The sequence below is a fragment of the Galeopterus variegatus genome, unplaced genomic scaffold, assembly GCF_000696425.1.
Source record: "Galeopterus variegatus unplaced genomic scaffold, G_variegatus-3.0.2 Scaffold3150, whole genome shotgun sequence".
Classification (NCBI taxonomy): domain Eukaryota; kingdom Metazoa; phylum Chordata; class Mammalia; order Dermoptera; family Cynocephalidae; genus Galeopterus; species Galeopterus variegatus.
In genome coordinates this window covers 159,942-180,356 of record NW_007729261.1, presented here as the reverse complement: position 1 = coordinate 180,356, position 20,415 = coordinate 159,942, and the positions used below count along the sequence as shown (strand labels likewise).

The window sequence follows — 20,415 nt, the reverse complement described above, 5'->3', positions numbered from 1 at the left end:
TAGGGGTGAGAAACTAAGGAGATTGAGAGATAATCAGAGATAATAAAGGTAAAATATTCAAAAAGCTTTAATCATATAAAGTTAGAAGCTTGGGCTTTCTGACCACAATTGACTTATTATTTATTCATTCAAAAATATATATTTTTCCATCTCTGTATAAGTGAAATTCTGACAGGCAAGGGTTAACCTTCATCTGAAACAGCTCCTGCATTTCATTTTGTCATCCAGACCAGCAAATAAAACTTTGCTTCCCTGACAACCTTTTCACTTTATCTCCAACCAGGGGACAATGTAAACTGAAAAGCCAGCAGGAACCTGCTGTATTTCCCTACTAAAAGACTGACAAAGTCCACAGCTCAGAAGCAACCATTTTTATCGGACTTAATGATGTGGATATATTTTCCTAGGGACTGAAAATTAATATTCCACGTCTATTTAAGTGGGTTCTTGCCCAGCCCATTTTTTTCACCCTTTAGTGGTAATAAAGCTAAAATTTCTTTCCAGTCACTTTGCATATCATTTCCTTTCTCTTTAACTCTCTTTCGAAGTGAGATGATTGATAGATTCTTCTTCAGCAATCTTTTACTTTGGTAGATGATTTTCTTTTTCCTTTGAAGTCAATTTTGAAAGGAGCTGTACTGTGATGAGCTAATTAGCACAAAAAAACACAGAGTATATAACCTTAATTAGGCATAATTATAAGCTTAACGTAATGGGATGTCCTGAAACTGCACGCTATGCAAATATTAGACTTTTCATTCTTCCCATTACATCTGAAACCATCAAGCAAAGGATGTTTTGCAGTATGTACCACAGTCAATGCCAGGTGCAAATCTTTCAATAAAAGATTGGTTTTTTGGGTGTACTAGTTGGGGAAAGGATAATAGGAGGAGGTTTAGAAAAAAAAGATTAAAAAGTCTGAAAAGTTGAATTGAGTTTTACAAACTGAGGAATTATACAATTAGATAAAACAATGCAATTACCCTGCTCAAACTCTATCTCGTCTGGAATTCTGAAGACATTACACCATAGGCATCACTATGAATTATGCAAATCTTGAGAGATCTTTCAAATCCAGTAACCACTAAGAGTACTATAAAACCAATCTGGGGTTTACTCAAGCTATTAGGATATAGGAAGATAGTGAATGAATGAAATCACAGTGAATCCCCAAGTCCTAATTTTAGCCAATTACTTTCATTTCCTTTACCACCAACTTTTTAAAGTTTTAAATTGGAGTGGTAAAAGTAAGTAATACAATTGACTTTCCCCTTCCTAACCTGAAATGAAAATGTCCAAAGATGTGGTACCATCAGACATTTGAATATTCAACCACTGAATAATTGAGAGCTCTCAATATGTAATTCTTAGATTCTGTCTAGAGTTGTGAGTTTTCAGATTCAATCAGGTAAAAAATAATAAGCTATTTGGTTTCAGATACTGATGGAGAAACTGAGAGGGGCAGAAATTCAATAAATAACTAGAATAGTTAGTACTTGATTTTAGTTTAATGTACCATCCATTCACTAGAGATGATAATGAAAGAAGGGTTTATGTAACAGCTGAGTTTGGAATCCATAGCTTTCTCTGTGTTTAATATATAAGGTAACATTTACTGAGTACATACTATATTATAGGCACAGTGTTCAACAATTTATTGTCTAGGCTCATTGAATCATTACAATAACCCTGTAAGATACTTACCATAATAAGCCACATTTTACAGATGAGGAAGCTGAGGATCAGAGAAGTTCGAAAACGTCATCCAAGATCACATATCTGGGAAGCAGCAGAGCCAGGATGTGAACACAGGTCTGTCTGACTCCAGCCATGATCTTAACCACTATGCTGGGCTCTTAGTGCCTCTCCATCCTCTGATTATCTCCTTACTTTTTAGCACTTTCCCCAGAGCTGTTAATGAGATGCAAGAGAAATAAAAAGGCTTGTAAACTAAATTAAAATTGTACAAATTCCCCATCACCTATATGTACAAAGGAGTGTGTGGGGGGTGAAGGTGTGAGTGTGGTAGAAATCTTCAATACTTGAATCCTGAATAGTTAAGCATCACGTAAAAATAAGGGTGTTTCTCTGCATAACCCCAGTACAATGATCATACTTGGGAAATTCAACATTAAGATTAAGACAATGCTATTATCAAATATCATCTATACTCAAATTTCCCAAGTGTCTCAGTAATGTGTTTTATAGTTTTTTCAATCAAAAATCACACATTAATTTCACTGTCATGTCTCCTTATTCTACTTTAATCAAGAAAATAGTTTTACAAGCTTTTCCTTTTTTAATCTTTCATGATATTAACATTTTTGAATAATACAGGCAAGTTATTTTACAGAATATACATTTTTATGATTATTTCTTTATGATTAGATCTGGTTTAAACAATTTTGGCACTAATACTACAGAGATGTTGTGTCCTTCTCAGTGCATCATATCCAGAGGTACATGATGTCAGGAAATTCCATCATGGGTGATCTTTAGTTGGGGCACTTGGTTAAGGCGGTATCTGCTAGATTTGTCAATTATATTTTCCCACTTGTAATTATCAAGTAATCTGTGGGGTGATATATGTGAATATATCTTTTTCACCATTATTTCACCCAGTGGTTTTTTACAACCATTAAATTTTCTTGCTTAGACAGAAATAGTTTCATGAAAGCATAATTAGGGAACCTGGTGAGACTTCTTTGAAAATTTCTATTACAACCCTCTCCTCTTCTGATGTTAAATTGTTTTCATTCATTTATCTATTCTTTTAACAAATGTTTATAGATTTCTCATTTCATGCCTTGGCCTGTGAAATTTTCATCAGTGGCTTCATGGTTGCCTAAACTAATGTCTTTAGCTCATACCCCTTGCTGTGCTCTAGATCCCTATTGGCAACTGCTTTGGATATTTTCACATTAACATCCACGGATGTCATAAACTCAACATGCCCAAATGGAAGTCATCATCTTCACATCCTGACCTGCTCTTTGTATGTTTTTTATTCCAGTAAATTGCACCACTGTCTTCTCAGTGACACTGTAATAAAAAAGAACTCCTATTTATTGAGTGGCCAGCCATCATAATAGGCTTTTATACATGTTATGTGCATTATCTCATTGAATCATTGGGATAGCCATGAGAAACAGATGCCATTATCCAGAGGACATTGGGCTCTCATCCCAGGTCAACAGCTAGCAAGTCTTCATGCTATGATTCAAATCTAGTTCTCTTTGACTTCAATGCCTTTGCTTTAGTGTAGTGATTAAGGGTATCACTGGCATCAAATTGTGGCTCTACCACCTACTATGGGAAATTGGATAACTCATCTTAACCCTCAATGCCTTGGTTTTATTTTTTATAAAAAGGGAAAAATAATAACTCCAGTCCTGTAGGGTTGTTATGAGACTTGAATGAGACAAAACTTGACAAACATTTGAACAGTTCCTGGCAGCAGCACAGTACCTCCCAAGCTGTAGATACGGTGTCATCCTAAACTTCTCCCTCCACTCACTGACCATAGATTAGTCCCTTTAGTTTACACTTGGATCTTGTTTCCACTTCTGCCACTGCCTTAGTTTAGACCAGGGTTTGGCAAACAGTAGCCACAGGTCAAATCCAGCCTCGACCTGTTTTTGTCAATAAAGTTTTATTGGATCAAAGTCATGCCCGTTTGTTTAATCTATGGCTGCTTTTTCCCTAAAGTGGCAGAGTTGAGTAACAGAGGCTGTATGGTGTGCAAATCATAATATATTCACTATCTGGACCTTTACAGAAAAAATTTTCCAACTCCTGATGCCTGGGATATTACAAGAGTCTCCTTCCTTCTTTTCCTGGTTATATATTATTCTTCCTTGAACCCATCCTCCCCATCTTTCTTTCTGCACAAGAAAGAATTTCTTAAAATGTGAACTCAGTCATGCCCATTCACTCTTTGTGCTTCATCTACCTTCACTGCTAAGATGAGCTTCACCTACTGCTCATCCCCGTGTCGCTGGCCCTTTCCAACCTTGGCACGCGCTGTCTTCTTGTCTGAATACCCACTCCTTGCCCTTGTCCTCAATAATAAACTCAGATTTTCCTTCCTCTGACAAGCCCTTTCTGACTTCCACAGGCTGAACCAATGGCTTCTGCTCCTCTACAGCTTGTACCATACTTCAATTCCAGCATTTATCTCATTCTATCGTGACCATGGGTTTAGCTATCTGTCCCTGCCACTGCTGTGGGTTCCTCTCAAGGGCAAAAACATACATTTTTCCTTAAAAAAAAATCTCCAGTGCCCAGTCTGGGACCTGGCCCTTAGTAAGTGCCCATTAGGTTGTTATTACTTGTTGGTATTTGAGCTGGGGTTTGAAGACTTCTACAAGGTGCTGAGGGAGTATAGAAAATAGGCAGGTTAGGAGAGGCTTCCTGGAGGAGGTGACAGCTTGGCTAGGTCCTGGAGAATGAGAATAAGGATAAAAATAAGATAATGGGAGAAAAAATGCAGTAGGAACTGACTGGCTAAAAGTGATGAGATCTGAAAGAGATGTGTTAGAGAAATGACAAACAGAGGAAGGGGGCATGTGAGGGAATGCTGGAAGATAGGCTAAAAAGAGAGGCATAGGTTGTGTTCTACAGAGCCTTCTCTGCTGTATTGAGGTGTGTGGCCCATGGAAGGACTGGAGGAGGCAAATGCCATAGTCCATCCATATGCAGGTCAGTCTTCTAGAAGCCACTTAAAGCATCAGCTATGTTTTTGTCCTGTCATCATTTAATCCCAAGTGCACACAACTCCTGGCGTATTACAGGTCCTCAATAAATGTTTCTTTCATCATTGAAATGTACAAAATGTATGAAAACCTCCCAGATTTAAGGGAGGGGGTCTTTTATTAGATAAACATTTGTCCTATGTGCAGCTGTCATAAATTTAACTTCATATTTAAATTTAACTTTTGGATTTTCTGCTTAAAAAAATTCCTATTAGAAAAAAGAAAGTCTATCCTCTTATGGAAATTTTTAATCTCTTGGATCATTTTGATTGACTTTTTCTGGACCTTCTCCAATGCTATTTTGTCTTTGTTGAGTTAAGGCTTTTAAGAACATCTGAATTCTCTCCTAATCTGCAAAACCAGAGGCAGTTTTTCCTGCCTCTCTTTCAGTTTATTTCTGTGATTTTGGTATTTTCTCTCAACAAAATGCTGAATGGAGTTAAGAAAATAAACTCTTACTTGTAGAGCATGTTAAGGGACCCTTTGAAGGATAGTGCCTCATGGATAGAACATAGAATTTTTATTGATGATACCCACACACTTATGCTGTGATTAGCTCCAGGGCTCAGAGATGGCAGCTTATCAGTTTTGGGGAGGTCAATGAAATAAATTGAGAAGTAAAAGATGCCCAGACAATTGAATAAAATTGGAAATTAGGGGGACTCCTGCACTCCAGGAAATTCTCCAAATCTTCATTTAGTTATCCAGATCCTCAAAGTGAACATGAAGCTTCAGTTTCACATTGAGTACATTTTCCATCCATGGATTGGCTTGTTTTGTTCAGTTTTAATTTGAGTGGCTCAGGTTGTCTTTTCGACGTAACAGCTAAACCCACGGCTTCCTTTCTCGTAAAACCAAAACAAAAAGGCTTTCTATTCAGGTGCCTTCTGCGTGTGCACATGTATAGTACATATCTGGGATCAAAGCTATCTATATAAAGTCCTTGATTCTGTGTGGGTTCAAACACATTTCAAAGCTTCAGGATCCTGAAAGGTTTCGCTCTGCTTCCTGAAGACCTGAACACCGCTCCCATAAAGCCATGGCTTGCTTTGGATTCCAGAGGCACGAGGCTCGCCTGGACCTGGCTTCCAGGACCTTGCCCTGCACTGCCCTGTTTTCTCTTCTCTTCATCCCTGTCTTCTCCAAAGGTGAGTGAGACTTTTAGAGAATGAAGGGGGAGGAGGTGTTTCTCCCACCGGGTTTCATTTCTCTCAGCAATCAAGGGCAGTGATTTACAGCAAAGCCAGAAGTTAAAACTCCAGTCTCCGGGCTTGGATGACTTTGTATTTTAAGGCAAGCAGAGGACAGCTGGCAGCAGTAAATAAGCAGAGATATAGCTCAAAGCAGAGTGCCAGTTATTTAGTAGGGGCTTAATGAATACATGTGAGCTGGCTTGGGAGACACAGGCAATTTCAGACATTTAAGAGGGAAAAGACATTCACAGTCCTGAATACATTTGAGCTTGGTATCAGGGTGAGCTCAATATTTTTCTTTTAAGAAAACATTGACTTAAGCAAATCACAGGAAGAGTTTCTTTCCTATACAATTCAAGGTTTAAAGGTCATCTAATTCATTAATTTAGCTAGTTTGTTTAAAATTTAAGCAAATCATGGGAATAATACCTTCTTTACTCAATTCAAGGTTTTAAGTACCTCTTAATCAATTCTATAAGCTAGCTAGCCAATTGTTTTAAAAATGAAATAGTTTGAAGTTGCAAAAAAAGAAAAAAAAAAGAAAAGAAAGGAAGAAAGCAAACCATTAGTCTGTTTGGCATAAGATGCTTAATTGTTGCCTGACCTACATGTGGATTTCAGATGCAGATCCCCAGTTTTCAGATGAAATAAAGCTCTTTAGAGGTTTATACTAGGTTTGTTACACGGCTTATAATGACAAGCATTTTCATTGTATCTCAACCTTATCTCTCTCTAGACCTTCTTGGTTAAGAAACCATGCAGTTTGTGTGAAGTAGGTACTCAAAAGATATTCGATGATTTAATTTTCCTATTTTACATATTTTGAACATGTAAATATTAAATACCCCTGTAAGTATTCAAATTTCCTTTTTAGGAAATTTATCTCAACCTGTAACTAGGATCCTCCCATGGTGGATACTGGAAAATTGAGTGTGACCAGATTTAGTGGTGATAAGTGTGACCTCGCTTGGGGAGAGGTCAGGAAATTTGGTCTTCCTTAGGGTTAGAGTCAATACAATAAAGATTGTCAAGTGCCCATTGGGCAGGATATAACTACTGCTCCCAGGAGTTTATGGGCTGGAGGCAGTATGTGGGGAAGGTATGATTAGCTCACAAAAAACTTTAATATAGGGCAGAACTTGATTAACTGCAATGGAGTTGTTGCAGTGCAAAGGATGCTCAGAAGGCATCTCTAATAGGCAGAACTGAAGGCTGGGGAAGGAGTCTGCTGTCTACCAGCTACAGCTGCTGAAATAACCAGGGTGATGGCTGCTGCCATATTGTTCTGTCTTCTAAGGCCAGATGTCCTGTACAGGTGCTCGGGGGGAGGGACTACTGTCTCGAGTAGAGTGATCTATAGGCAGGAAGAGGTGTCCCAGAGACTTAGACTGGAGTGATAGATTGGTAATGGATCATGGAGGACATTAAATATTATTTATTTTATTTGTTTTTTCACAATCAATGTTAGTAAAGCATCAGATGAGCGTCATTATTCAATCCAAATTTTGGCTGTCACTTGTAAGATTGACTGAAGAGGGGCCAGGTTAGTTACTGGAAGATAACTTGACATGAAGCCACCATTTTTTAGATGCAAGTCTCTTTATATGGAGAGCTTGCCTCCCTTATCCTGTAGCAGGCAGAGAGAAAAGAAAGAACAAAGGAATACGAGAGTGTTCAAGTGAAGGAGAGAGAGAGAGGGTGGAAGAGGTGGTGGCAGGGGAAGCCCACAGAAGTTAACAGCAGGGTTGCCTTAACCTAGACAGGAAACGACCTGGTGCCCTCAGCTCTGTGGCTTCCTTCAAATATCAGCATCTCCCACTCTTGTGACAGTAATGCCAGGGAAGGGGTGACTAGCATAGTGAGCCATGGCTCAGCTACTCCCGGGTGATAGAGGTTCAGGGTCAGTGAAATAAATAGGTGGAGGTTTGTGAGCTTTGCTTTCAGAGAGAAGGCAAGATTCTGCGCCTCAACCTCCAGAATTTTCCCTACTACTCATTATGGTTCCTGAACTAGCTTTCCTATAGTTCTATTATCACCTTGGGATACCAGCGATGAAGGGCACTTAGATATCATTTGATCGAATCCCCTCTTATCCTATGTGAGAAAGATGAATGCCATCGGGGAGGCCCCAGGTCACATGTTTCGTGACAGAGCCAGGTCTCCTGTTCATCCATCAGTGTTCTTCCTGCCACAGTCAACTGTCTTCCAGAAACTATTTCCTAATAAAAAGTTTATGGAGAGCAGCTGGAAAATAGCTGAGAGATGGAGGGGAGACTGGGCAGGGTGCAGAGGGGAGGGCTAAGGGAGGGTGATGGGCTTGGAGAAGGGGGAGAGAGGCGCCGCAAGGTGAAACTGGAGGGGCTGGTCAAAGACAGCCCTTCCCCACCGGGGGTTTTGGCCGCGGCTGAGCATGAGCTCACTGAGTTCGCTTTGGCTTTTCCATGCCAGCGATGCACGTGGCCCAGCCTGCAGTGGTGCTGGCCAGCAGCCGGGGTGTCGCCAGCTTTGTGTGTGAGTACGCGTCTTCAGGCAAAGCTGCTGAAGTCCGGGTGACAGTGCTACGGCAGGACAACAGCCAGGTGACTGAAGTCTGCGCTGCGACGTACATGGTGGAGAATGAGTTGACCTTCCTCGATGATTCCACCTGCGCTGGCACCTCCAGTGGAAACAAAGTGAACCTCACCATCCAAGGGCTGAGGGCCACGGACACAGGGCTCTACATCTGCAAGGTGGAACTCATGTACCCGCCGCCATACTACATGGGCATGGGCAATGGAACCCAGATTTATGTCATCGGTGAGCCGAGCCATTTCACTAAGTTGACACCTTTTGCACTGCTGTGTTCTTTGTACAAAAACAATTTTGAAAATAGTTGCCTTAATTTCAGGTCATTCACTTTTAGGACTGTGGAAACTCTCTTTAAGAGTTTTTAACCACGTGATAGTCTTGCTTATTATGGATGGCGACCTGAATAGCATTTTGACTGTAAAATAAAATGAGTTAGGGAAGGTGTTATTTTCTCCTGGCAGGTTAGGGCACTCACTCTGGAGTGATAACCATCATGAAGTTTGGCCTTATGCTTTCTATATGACACTCCTGGGCAAGTAGTCCCAAATACCTAGATCTGTTTGTGGGCTACCAACACAATTTAGGGGTGGACATTAAGGTTGGGAAGCTCTAACTTCTTCCTTTTTTTCACCTACTGGGGGAATAGGGCCCTGAGGTTTAAAACTGTCTCAGAGAGGCTTTGTTTTTTTTCTGTTGCAGATCCAGAACCATGCCCAGATTCTGACTTCCTCCTCTGGATCCTTGCAGCAGTTAGCTCGGGATTGTTTTTTTACAGCTTTCTCATCACAGCTGTTTCTTTGAACAAAATGGTGAGTGTGATGCTGACAGTGCAGCACGTTTGGTGGGGACACCTTTAGTGGTGTCAACTGACCAATGACGGTCTTGAGTTTACTTTTTTTGAGACGAAGCAATAACTGGAGAGGAGGAAGGACAGTGGTAAAGAACGCACTAGAACTCCAGGCATTGGCCTTTGGGGTTTCAGGATGACTAACATTTTAGATGAGTGTTTGACATTGAATGTTTGTGTGCTTCTGAACAGGGTTTCAGTTTGAGTAATCATCTGAACAACATGGGGCAGCTGCTTTGCTCTGTATCTTCATGACAATTGCACTTAATGACTTTGAAACACAAGATTAGCTGGGCAATGCTGCTAGAGAGGACCACCTGGATGGATTTTAGACTCCTCCTAAATGTCTCTCTGTTTCACCTGGAAGTCATCTCTTGCGGTCACCCAGTGCCTTCCTTGTTCAAGCTGTAGTTAGTTGCCCACATTACACCTGTGGCTATTATCCAGCCTGCTTGACTGGGACATCTCACCCTCCCCTTCAAGCCCAGTAAATGGAAGCCCCAGTTTTTATTTACTACAGTTGTTGGTAGTAGAAGAGGTGGCGGTGTGGAATCAGGCTTCCAGTCAGGATTTCTTTCTTTTTTTAAATTAAAATTTAAAATTTATTATTAGCATATTCATTCTTACAAATCGTGATATTTCTTCATGCCCTTTAGGATTTCTTTCTGACAGTCCCTCTCAGCCATCTTTGCCTGAGGCTGGCTTTGACATCTCAAACTCACCCTTCCCCCCTCCCTCTCCCTTATCTCCTCCGTTCGCCCCCTCCTCCCTTATCGCCCCCCTACACAATGACACACTCTATTCCAAGATCATCTACTCAACCTGGCAGTCACGTTTCTGTTGCTATAGGCTCTTCCTACCTCATTTGCTACAAACTACCACATACTAGTAGACTAGACCTTAATTTACTAAGGTGATAAAAACTGGGAACTTATGCAGACAGAGAAAATGTAATAAAAAGCATGCGAGGAGGAGCAGTGGAGATGAGAAGTACAGTTCTCGAACAGGGTAATTAAAGTTTATTACCATTTCAAGCTTGTTCCTTCATGGACAAGATTAGTCAATTATCATAGGCATTCTGGGTGTTTTTCATGAAGCTTTCTCCAAGTCTCTTTCTCCTATCTTCCAATAAAGGCAAATGATTGCTATTTTACATCTAAATCACAGAGTTATTTATCTAAAATGAATTTTAATAGCCAAATCAAGAAAATCTCCTGGGGCTTATAATTCAGTATGTTGTGAACATTCATTTTCAATGAAGTAGGGACCCAATATATGTTGAGTTCTATTATGGTTAGAAGTGGCTTCAATAATAATTACTGTTTCTTTTTGTGTTTGGCAGCTAAAGAAAAGAAGCCCTCTTACAACAGGGGTCTATGTGAAAATGCCCCCAACCGAGCCAGAATGTGAAAAGCAATTTCAGCCTTATTTTATTCCCATCAATTGAGAGGACATTATGAAGAAAAAAGACCATATGACAATTTCTAAGAGATCAAGCAATTCTAACTTTTTTTGCTGTCCGGCTTTTTTTTTTTTTTTTATTTGTTTGTGTATTTTGGGGGGAATTCATCTCTTTTTAATATAAAGCTGGATGCAGAACCCAAATTAAGCATACTGCAATTTAAAGCAAAGGGGCAGGAAAACAGAGCCGGGACGTTTCTGTCATATCAGGTCCAATTTTAGTAAAAGCATCATATGGGAGCAATATGGAAATGCAGCATTATGATGTAGGGTCAAGGGAATCAGTTTGGAAATGGTACAGTCCGAAGAAAGGAAGGAAGGGGCAAGGGAGAGGCATATATTGTACACAACTTGTATTTATGTGTGATTCGTTTATAGCTGAGATGATCTTTTTGTGTTAAATTTTTATGCCATGTTATTTTTCTTAACAAATGTATAATTACATGAAGACTTTAAAAAACTCACATGACTACGTTTTAGCCAGTGATTCCAAAGGTTGTATTGTACCAATATGTATTTTTTTTATGTGATAGTATTGTACATGGGGGCCACATGTGTTTTTGTGTATTTGCTGATGGTTTGAATATAAACACTATATGGCAGTGTCTTCCCACCATCGGTTCTGGGGAAGTTTTGTGGAGAAGCTCAGGACACTAATGCACCAGGTAAAATACAAGGTCATTTGCTAACTGGCTTGGAAACCGGGTGAGCTCGGAGCAGTACTCAATTGTACTGAATTAAACTGAATTGGTGTTAACATGTGCTTTGGGCTTCTTTCAATGGTTTGCAAGGAAGCCAAAGTGAGTGTATCTGAGTTAACTTGACAGAACACTGTTGTCAAGGCAAAGGCTCACTCCAGGAGACCTGTAGGTATGACCTCCTAGGAAGCTCCAGTTCCATGGGCCCAATTCCTTACAAACACATGGTTAATGCCATGGACAGAAGAAAGCAGCAGTTGGCAGAATGGGCTGCACGAAGGTTTCTGAAAACTAACACTGTTGGTGTTTTGTAACTCAATATTTTCCATGAAAATGCAACAACATGTATAATATTTTTAATTAAATAAAAATCTATCGTGGTTGTTTTCCAGAGTTGTCTTTATCATTCTTGTATGTATTTGAATATTGTGTTTGAGTTGTTTTTGATTGATTCATTCAGCAGTTGGTGGAGACTCTAATATTAGAATTACTGGAAACAAATTGGAAAAACACAAAAGGTCAGGTAATGCTTCATGAGTCCCCTATACACCAGCCCATTACCTATAAGCTGTTCTTGGAAGGAATCTATCCTTTTTCCTTTTGGTTTCTTCACAATTATTTGGGATATAATGTGGGTTAACACAGACATACAAGTCCTTTATAAATCACATGACATGCTCCTTAACACAGGTTATTTTCCTCCTTTCTCTTACCCACAGCTTTCTCAGCTCAACTCTCATACGGATTACAGTTGCCATGGCAACTCCGGTGTTGTCAATCATGCCCCTTGTAGCCATTTTGATCTGCTTTTGTGGCAAATGGAGCTTTTCCTTGTGGCTTCCAAATGGACTATTTCACAGATGGTGGTGCTGTTGGTGGTGGGGGGGTTGTGGAACACACTTGCACTCCTGTGTTGCTGTAAGCTGGCAGTCCTGGGCCTGGCCCACTGAGCTCTCTGTGATTCTTGGTTAACCAATGTGTAGCCTCAGCCTGCTTAGTTTCCATTTAAGGTTTCTTATTTTTGACCTCCACATACTGTTATTGTCTTGTGCAATGATTCTCAGTGTGGTCAGGGACCACCTTTACCTGAATCCACTGGGTCACTTATTAAAAACACTGATTCAAGTGCTTAACTCCAGATGTACTGAACCAGAATCTTCGGATGGTAGGGCCAGGGGTTTGTATTTCCAAGAAGCTCCTCAGTGCTTCTTATACCCATCAGATTTTGAGAATTGCAGCCCAGGGAACTCTCTCTGTTTCTGTCTTTTTCTTTCTCTTGCTCACTATTGCTCTCTCTCTCTATTTCCCAGCAAGTGCTAACAGACAAATGAGACAGTATGTAGTAAGCATTCCATAAAGGCTTGTTAAATGAAAATGAACAGGTCTTTAAAGAGAAGGTAATGATTATTACCTAGAATGAGCTACTATGTGGAAGACTATGCTTCCTGCTCTCTTGGTCTGTAGTTGGTAGCCATGAAGAAACACACATATTAGGAACCCCAATGAATAGCATGATACCATTTCTACTCCTCCAAATGTGTTTAGAGAGATCACAATTTTCCAAAGTTGATGGCAGATCAAAATGACAGAGAGGGCCTTAGACAGGTGACCTCCCAGGTACCCTTCAAATGCCATTAGACAATGTACTACTTTATATAAGCTTAATATCTCCTCTGCTATTACCTGAAATCCTACCATTTGCTATTCATTGATCAACTCAATGCATCATTTGCTATTCATTGAGTTAAGCATTGCCTTCTTCATTCAGTCTCAATTTTGTAAGAATAAAATAGTCTTTAGCTCAAAAAATTTCTTCTTTAGGCAGAAGAATTGGTCAAGAAAACTGTGTCATGGGGTTCTGCTGAAAGGGAAGAAAGCAAATATGAGGGTGGGAGAGCACATCTGGGCACCATATAAAAGACTTTTCTAACCCTGTTTTGTTTAAGAAAGTAAATCCTTTGTGTACAATACTCAGGTCCATTACCCCCCAAATCAGAGAACCAACTGTCTCATGGCACTCCAGCCTTCATCATCATCTCCATCTCTGGGGTCAGGGTCCTGGGGAAGCCCAAAGGCTCCATGCATCTAAATGGGGCTTGGTCTACCATGCAGGGGGAGCCTGGGGACTGTTACCCTCCTCCCAGGCAGGAGTGTGGATGACAAGGGGAGTGCTATAGAGCTACCAGGGGCTGCAGGGTCAGCTCCTGCTCCTACATACTCATCAGCACATGCCTCTGCTCAGCTCTCTTCCTCCAATATGGTGCCCTGATTTCTGCTACTTCTTGTTTCCCTATTTCTCACCTCCAAATATCTTTGTCCCTCATTCTCATATCCATCAAGACTAATCTCAGATTTTGCCTCCACCACCAGCTTTGCCGAAACTTTAAGCCCACATGGATTACTCCCCTGCTGTTTCATAGCTATCCTTGGTTTCATCTCTAATATCAAATGTTTATGTCTTTTCTCTTGGTCAGAAGCTTCTCCAAGACAGGGATCATCACTGCTTTAGGCATATAGTAGATGCTCAAATAAATGGGTTGTGGAGTTGGAGAGCTAGGACATCTGGGACCATGAGAAGGACAACTGCCTTCTATGCAGAACTCATTTGTGTTTTCTTAGGTAGCCTCAGCCTAATCTTTCCCATTTGATCAGCAGAACTCTGTGTAGATAAATGCATCTCTTGGCTTAAACTTTGAAAACCCAGGAATGTGAATTCCAGTTGGCTACTCTGCCCCACACAGACTACTTTTATCTTAATCTAGTCTTACTTCCCATCTTTTTTTGTGTGTGTGAATTCTTATTTTTATTTTCTCTCTTTCTCTCTGTTTTAACTGTGGGTGGTTGCTAAAACTGAGTATATTTTTACACACAGTCAGAGCCTTCTTCCACATCCACAGTTGATATACACTTAATTTAACTTATTTGGAAGTGAACTTGCAAAATGTTGATGACACTGTGTTGTTAACTGGAGCAAAGCCAGTTAAGAAGTTCAAGAATTTATCAATTAGTCATTGTTTTGGGAAGTCTCCAAGCGAAAGAGAAAATGATTTTCTGTCGAACGTTATCCCTATTGCCTCGTTTTTCTTTTACACCTGATGAGAGCCATGACTCAGGCTCCTTAGAGGCATGTGCACATGTTTTTTTCCTCATCTCAGGTTAATGTTCTCTGTTCCATCCAGCAATATGACACACCTTGTTGATGGAAAGACAGGAAAGTTTCTTTTTTTCCTCTTTTATCTTTCCTGGGCTATAGGCTGGGATTGGGGTTAGTAGGGAGGTTTGCCGGATTCAGCCAAAACAGACAAAAAACCCCAGGATGCCCTATATTTAATCTTACAACCCTATCAGCAGAAAAATTTATATTTCTAATGCAGAGTGGATAAAAAGTGTTCTGGAGACCCTTCTTCGAAGTTTCTGGGCAGGAACAACCTGAGACTGTAACTACTGTTCTAATTCTAGCATGATCTCCTATTCCCACTCCTTGGCACATCTGGCACTGGTACTTTGTAACTAGGGGTTAATGGGTGCTGCAGGGGAGGCAGCTATTTATCTTCTAAGCAATTTTCTTAGAAGTCAACCCACTCTGATGTGTATGGCGTGGAGTCTGACATTCAGGCCCTTCCTGGAAATCTTTGCTTTCATGGGTGCACTCTATGATAGTTGTTCTTACATTTATTGTGCACAATAATCATCTGGAGCCTTTGGAGAAAAAGCAGATCAAGGTGCCTCAGACCCAGAGCTTCTCATTTATAAAATCTGAGACAGGGCCTGGGGATTTTAATACTTCAGTGGGTCTTTGGACCATACTTTCAGATGCCCTTGTCTAACTCAAGATCCTACCATCATAGATGATCAGGACTAGAGATGGGACCTTGGAAATTATCTTCACATGTTAGAAGAAAATAAGGCTCAGAGACATTAGGAAACTTGCCCAAGTTCTCAGAGAGAGAAAGGATTTGAACCAGGCTGGGAAGACAGATCTCCAGATTTTCACATCAGATCTGAGACATATGATTGGTCCAGGCTCCATTCAGGCAGGCATTGCTGTCCACAGAGGTCTGTGAGCCTTTCCGCCCAGGGCTGTCCTTTGCAGGCTGCTTCTGAGGCATCACTGCCACCACTCCAGGCTACCCCCAGAGAACCTACTTTCCTCCCACCTCTGTCCCAATTGCTCCTGTTAAGCCTCAGCTGGCTGAGGTTGGCTCCATCTTTTCCATCTCTCCCTTAACCTTCCAGGGCATAGCAAAATAGTCCTAGGTGACCCAGCCTGTCCTTAGCAATCCTACAGAAGAATGCTGCATGGGAAAACGCAGAACAAACCACTGCTGACAGTCGTTCAGCAAAGCCAGCAGTATACTGAGAAAGCTGAATTCTGCTGGAAAGTTGTGTAACAAACCATCGAGATGAAACGTGCTCTTTTTATCACACACAATCAGGTTACCATAGCAACCAAGCGTTTCAAAAACATGATATTAGTCACACAAAGTGATGTTGTCTATTGGAACAAAAAGAGGAGGCTGTCTCTGGGAGGAATTGTAGGAAATACATTTCAGGAGGTGATTTCAAATTTCAGAAAGCAACACAAATGACTCCTCATGAGCAGCACTTTTCTGAAGGACATTTCCTGTTCCTTCTTGCATGACCTTGACAACATTTTAGTCCATGCTGCATTCATCGCACTGTTAGCTTATTTTCTTCATTGTTGAAGATGAGTCTTGCTTTCCTTCTTTGTAGTTAGCTTGTAACTCAAACATTAGTCTCTAGTCTCCTGTGAACATCTTTTTGCCCTTGGCATTTCACACTTATTGTTAACCACAGCGGAACATAAAGGGCAGGAAGCTTGACTTTGTAAATTATGGCCAGCACTCTCTTGTGTTCCTTTCCTACTGAGGAAGCTGCCATACTGGATACAATTTGTGAGCTCCTTGTTCTGAATGAAGAAGGAGGGGAAACCAACATATGAAGCCTCAGATTCCACACAGATGGATGTACGTTAGCTAAAGCAATTCCCACGATATCCTTGCAGAAGAAGTTTTGCCATCGCCTCCATTTTACAGATGAGGAAACTGAGATTCAGAAAGTTTTAATTACTTGCCCAAAGCCATACAGCTGGTAAGTGGCAGAATCAGGATTAGGACTGATGTTTAATTCCAAAGCCCATGTTCTTTTCAAATGACCATTTCTGGAGGCTACCTGCAAAAGGAAAAGAACAAAATTAAAAGTGAATGGGGACTGAAGTGTTAAAGAAGAAAAGTGTGTTCACAGGGGTTACAAGTGGGTGTTGGAATATGTGAATGCTCTTTTGGACAAATGTTTTTAAGATTTTCTGAAGGTGCTTATTATGAGATTATCCCTAGCAGCTGAAATCTGTAACTGGAGAGAGAGAAACAAGACATTGAAGGCCTTTAAAGATGGACCACTAATTTCAACCCACAGTTTTAGCAATAGCTACTTTCCCATTCAGTGGCCTGCACGCCTTTCGGGCCCTCAGGGATTATAGCTTCTCACACTGATGAGATGGGGGAAAATGAAAACCATTAATACAACCAGTGGGAAGCTTAATTCTCACGTAACCTATAGCATGCTCCCTGCAAATGGGGTGATTCTCCATTCAAAACAGGCTGGAGGTAATAGAAAGCAATGACCAATGGTAGTCAGTGGGGGTTATGTTGCATGTAGACCTGTGAACCTTGGAATGAGGCCAGTTTGCAAAAGGATAATAATCAGCCTGGGGTAGAGGATGGGGGTGGGGTGAAGAGGAGGGAAGGTCTCTGAGTTGGGGTTGAAGGGTGCTGGGAAATAGCAAGGAATCCCTTGGAGGGGAAAAAAAAAAAATAGAAAAAAAGCAGAAGATAGAGGCCTGAAGATTCCCTGAATGGCAAATGATGTGAACTGGCATTTGCGAATAAAATCATAGAGCAGGGTCCAGTGCCACAGGCCACAGAGAAGATGGAGAGAAGCCCAAGTCAGAACCAGAGAACTATCCAGCCGGGATTGTGATGGAGATAGCTATGCAGAAGTATATATTTCTACCAGAAGTTGAAGCTTGGAAATATGTGAGGCCAAAACAGAAAAAGATCTTCTGTGCTGGGAATGGGTGTTAATGGCAACAGGTCCACTCTAGACTAGTGGTGGTGGAGGCAGGGGTGTGTGTGCTGTGTGGGTGGGCACTGAGCAGGGTTGGAAGCTGTTCGTGGGGGAGCAGTGTCAGGGGGCAAAGGATCTGCTGAGTGCTTTAAGCCTGTGCAAAGCTGAGTAGCAGGGGCTGCACATGTGCCAGTTTGAGTGTGTATAGTGTTTGTAGTTTGTGCCTGAGAAGAGATAGCATGAGAGCGGTGTTTGAGGTATGAAGGGATGTCATATGAAAGATGGATTAGATTTGCTTTGTGTGCTTCCTGGATCACTCAGCCCTGGTGTTCCACAGAAACACATGATGGAAGAGGGGATGAGTGTTATTTTTCTCCCTATATTAGGCTTGGATTCAGAGTTAGGGAGAGTGTACTGGATTTTGTTGTATTGCAGACTGGCTCAAGGCAGGCCTGTGGGATTCTCACCAACATCATCGGCTGGTGGATAAAGGAAGGAACCAGGGGATTGGGCAGGCAGAAGCTGGAGAAGTGGACCTGCTTGCCAAACTAGCTCCTGCTGGGCAGGCGACACTCCTATGGACTGCATCTGAGACTTGTGATGGGTTCAGGCTCCATTTAGGCAGTTGTCACTGTCCACAGAGATCTAACTTGGAAGGGGGATGCCATAGCAGAAAAGGATATGGTAAGAAATACTCAAAGTCAGGTGGCAATTGACCTTCTGGTGGTCACATTAGGATTCTCTCCAGCAAAGAATTAGGAGGCACAGAGAACAGGGCCCCATGCTCAGGGGGCGGCTAGGCATGGTGTCAGGGAGAAGTGAAATGCTGGGCAAGTAAATTGAGACCAATGTCCAGTTGAACTTCACAAGGTGAGGAGGACCACATTCTCCTGGAGACCTTGCCTGGAGATAATTTCCATAGACTGGGTTTGGGATTGACCACTGGGCCACTGGTCCCAGCCATATCCTAAAAATCCTTTTCAACGCAGTTCTCTAAGGATCCATGGATAGTCATTGCAGCTGGCACTCAAGAGGTCATTGATAACTGCAAGGGTTTTAACCATTTCCTACCTTTTCTAAGACCTATCTTAAATGTCCCTTCCTTTGTAAAGGCTTTCTAAACACTCACACATGGTTATTGTCACTGTATTTGGCCCTTTACTCTTTTAGCTCTTATTGCTCTGCAGTATCAGTGTTTGTTTATGGCCTGTCTCTTCTCTAGACTGTGCTCACTATGGGCAATGAGAGAGTCCTTCTCATATTTGTCTACCCAAACCTTTAGCTAGGAAGATATTATTTCTATTTTTGCCAAGTAATCTGCCCAAGAGCTCATCATGATAAGGGGCAGAGATGGATTTGAATTCCAGGTAGTCTGATTGAAAACCCTGTGCTCTTTTTCTGAAATCCTGCACTCACCAGTACCCTTCAGCATGTTGGCATGGGCAACATGTAGGCAGAGAACAAGGCTGCAGTTATGAGCACAGACAGGCTTATAAGGAATTTCATGGCTGCTCTGAAAATGAAGTTCCCCTGCTCCACCCTCAGACCTCTGCCTCTTCTGTGGTACATTATATACACTGAGATCAGACTAGTTTCGATGAATCTGACTTTTGACAACGCTCCTAACACTATTGCTTTTATTTGGTTGTAGCTGAACTATTTCTGTCTAACTTGGCTGCTTAACTCATAAACTTTCAAATCAGATGTCTTTTTGCCTAGTGAAACTGAGAAAATTATTTTATAATCACAGTCTCTGGAAAAAAAATAGTCAATGGAAATGTTTAATAAAAAAGAATGCGGTAGAAACAGAATTTTTAGTCACAAATTGGAAAACATGTGGCAAAATCTTTATCCACTAGCCTATACAGTATTCCGCGACCATCTGTGGAAATTTGTAGGTATTAAATTAGATACAGCCTGGTTTTTCTGTTTGCAGAACATAACAGAAACCTAATCGAAAACCGCACAGCAGCATCATAAAACCAGATGTGATATCTGGTCCCTTCAAGATCAAAATGCATGCACCATGCAAAGAAAATTACTTGCTTTTGTCCTTGAACGAAAAGACCTCTGTTAATGTTTTTATTAAATGTTTCTAAGAGACAGATCGTTAAGAAAGTAAATGTAATTATCTACCCCAGAATTTAAATTACATACACACGTGATCATAATAGGGACAAATGTGTTATGTACGAGGTCAGTCTCACGTTGCTTATGTTCTACTGTGTGAACGTTCTCCTGTGCATAGTTCCTTAAAAGTCACTGGTCACTGGCCTTCCCACAGATTCTAGAAAATGAGCACAGAGGAGTTGTTTCATTTGACAAAAGGACATATAAATTTCCTGGGCTGAGGGCCTGAGGCTGGCCAAGGTGACCCCTGAGATCCTGTTGGGTGAGGTAGCAGATCTGTAATTTGGGACCCTGTCCCTGAGAACACTTCTATGGAGCCCTGAAAAGAGAATTGTTGAGGGTGAGGGAACTAATAATCCTTGTTTGAAGAGTGGGGAGTCTGGGTTCTGCTCTTGGCTGGGCCCCAGCTGGTTTGCTGTTGCCTGGAGCCATTTCTGGGTCAGGCGCTGTTTAATAGTCACCGTCTGTTGAATAGTCACCCTGGTCTCTTTCCTGATTGCTCCAGCCTGAGCTGACCTCCCCACCCCAGACTCATTCTTATGCTGTTTTGTCACCATTCGAGTTGCGGTTGTTTTCATGAGTTAATATCACTATCTCCCCCAATACATAATGAATTTCCTGAGGGACTTCTTTTGCTTTACAGAGGCAGTGTGGAGTAGTGGTTAAAGCATGACATC

At 41.3% G+C, this 20,415-nt stretch overlaps 1 protein-coding gene across 2 annotated transcripts; it reads left to right on the top strand.

Annotated features, from left to right (window-relative positions):
- Positions 1–5,637: 5,637 nt before the first annotated feature.
- On the top strand, positions 5,638–11,907 carry CTLA4 (cytotoxic T-lymphocyte-associated protein 4). Of its 2 annotated transcripts, XM_008584102.1 has the most exons (4): positions 5,638–5,902; positions 8,396–8,743; positions 9,215–9,324; positions 10,705–11,907. In XM_008584102.1, the coding sequence occupies exons 1-4, from the start codon at positions 5,794–5,796 to the stop codon at positions 10,807–10,809; spliced, it is 672 nt and encodes a 223-aa protein (XP_008582324.1). In that variant the 5' UTR covers positions 5,638–5,793; the 3' UTR covers positions 10,810–11,907. The 2 variants fall into 2 exon arrangements, with proteins under 2 accessions (XP_008582324.1, XP_008582325.1); XM_008584103.1 differs by lacking the exon at positions 9,215–9,324 and having other exon boundaries at positions 5,794–5,902; positions 10,705–10,772.
- Positions 11,908–20,415: the final 8,508 nt, after the last annotated feature.

Excerpts from the sequence above, each read along its gene's own strand:
- CTLA4 (XM_008584102.1), top strand. The coding sequence starts at position 5,794 with ATGGCTTGCTTTGGATTCCAGAGGCACGAGGCTCGCCTGGACCTGGCT. Across the intron at positions 5,903-8,395 it reads CATCCCTGTCTTCTCCAAAG|CGATGCACGTGGCCCAGCCT; the intron begins GTGAGTGAGACT and ends TTTCCATGCCAG. Across the intron at positions 8,744-9,214 it reads AACCCAGATTTATGTCATCG|ATCCAGAACCATGCCCAGAT; the intron begins GTGAGCCGAGCC and ends TTTCTGTTGCAG.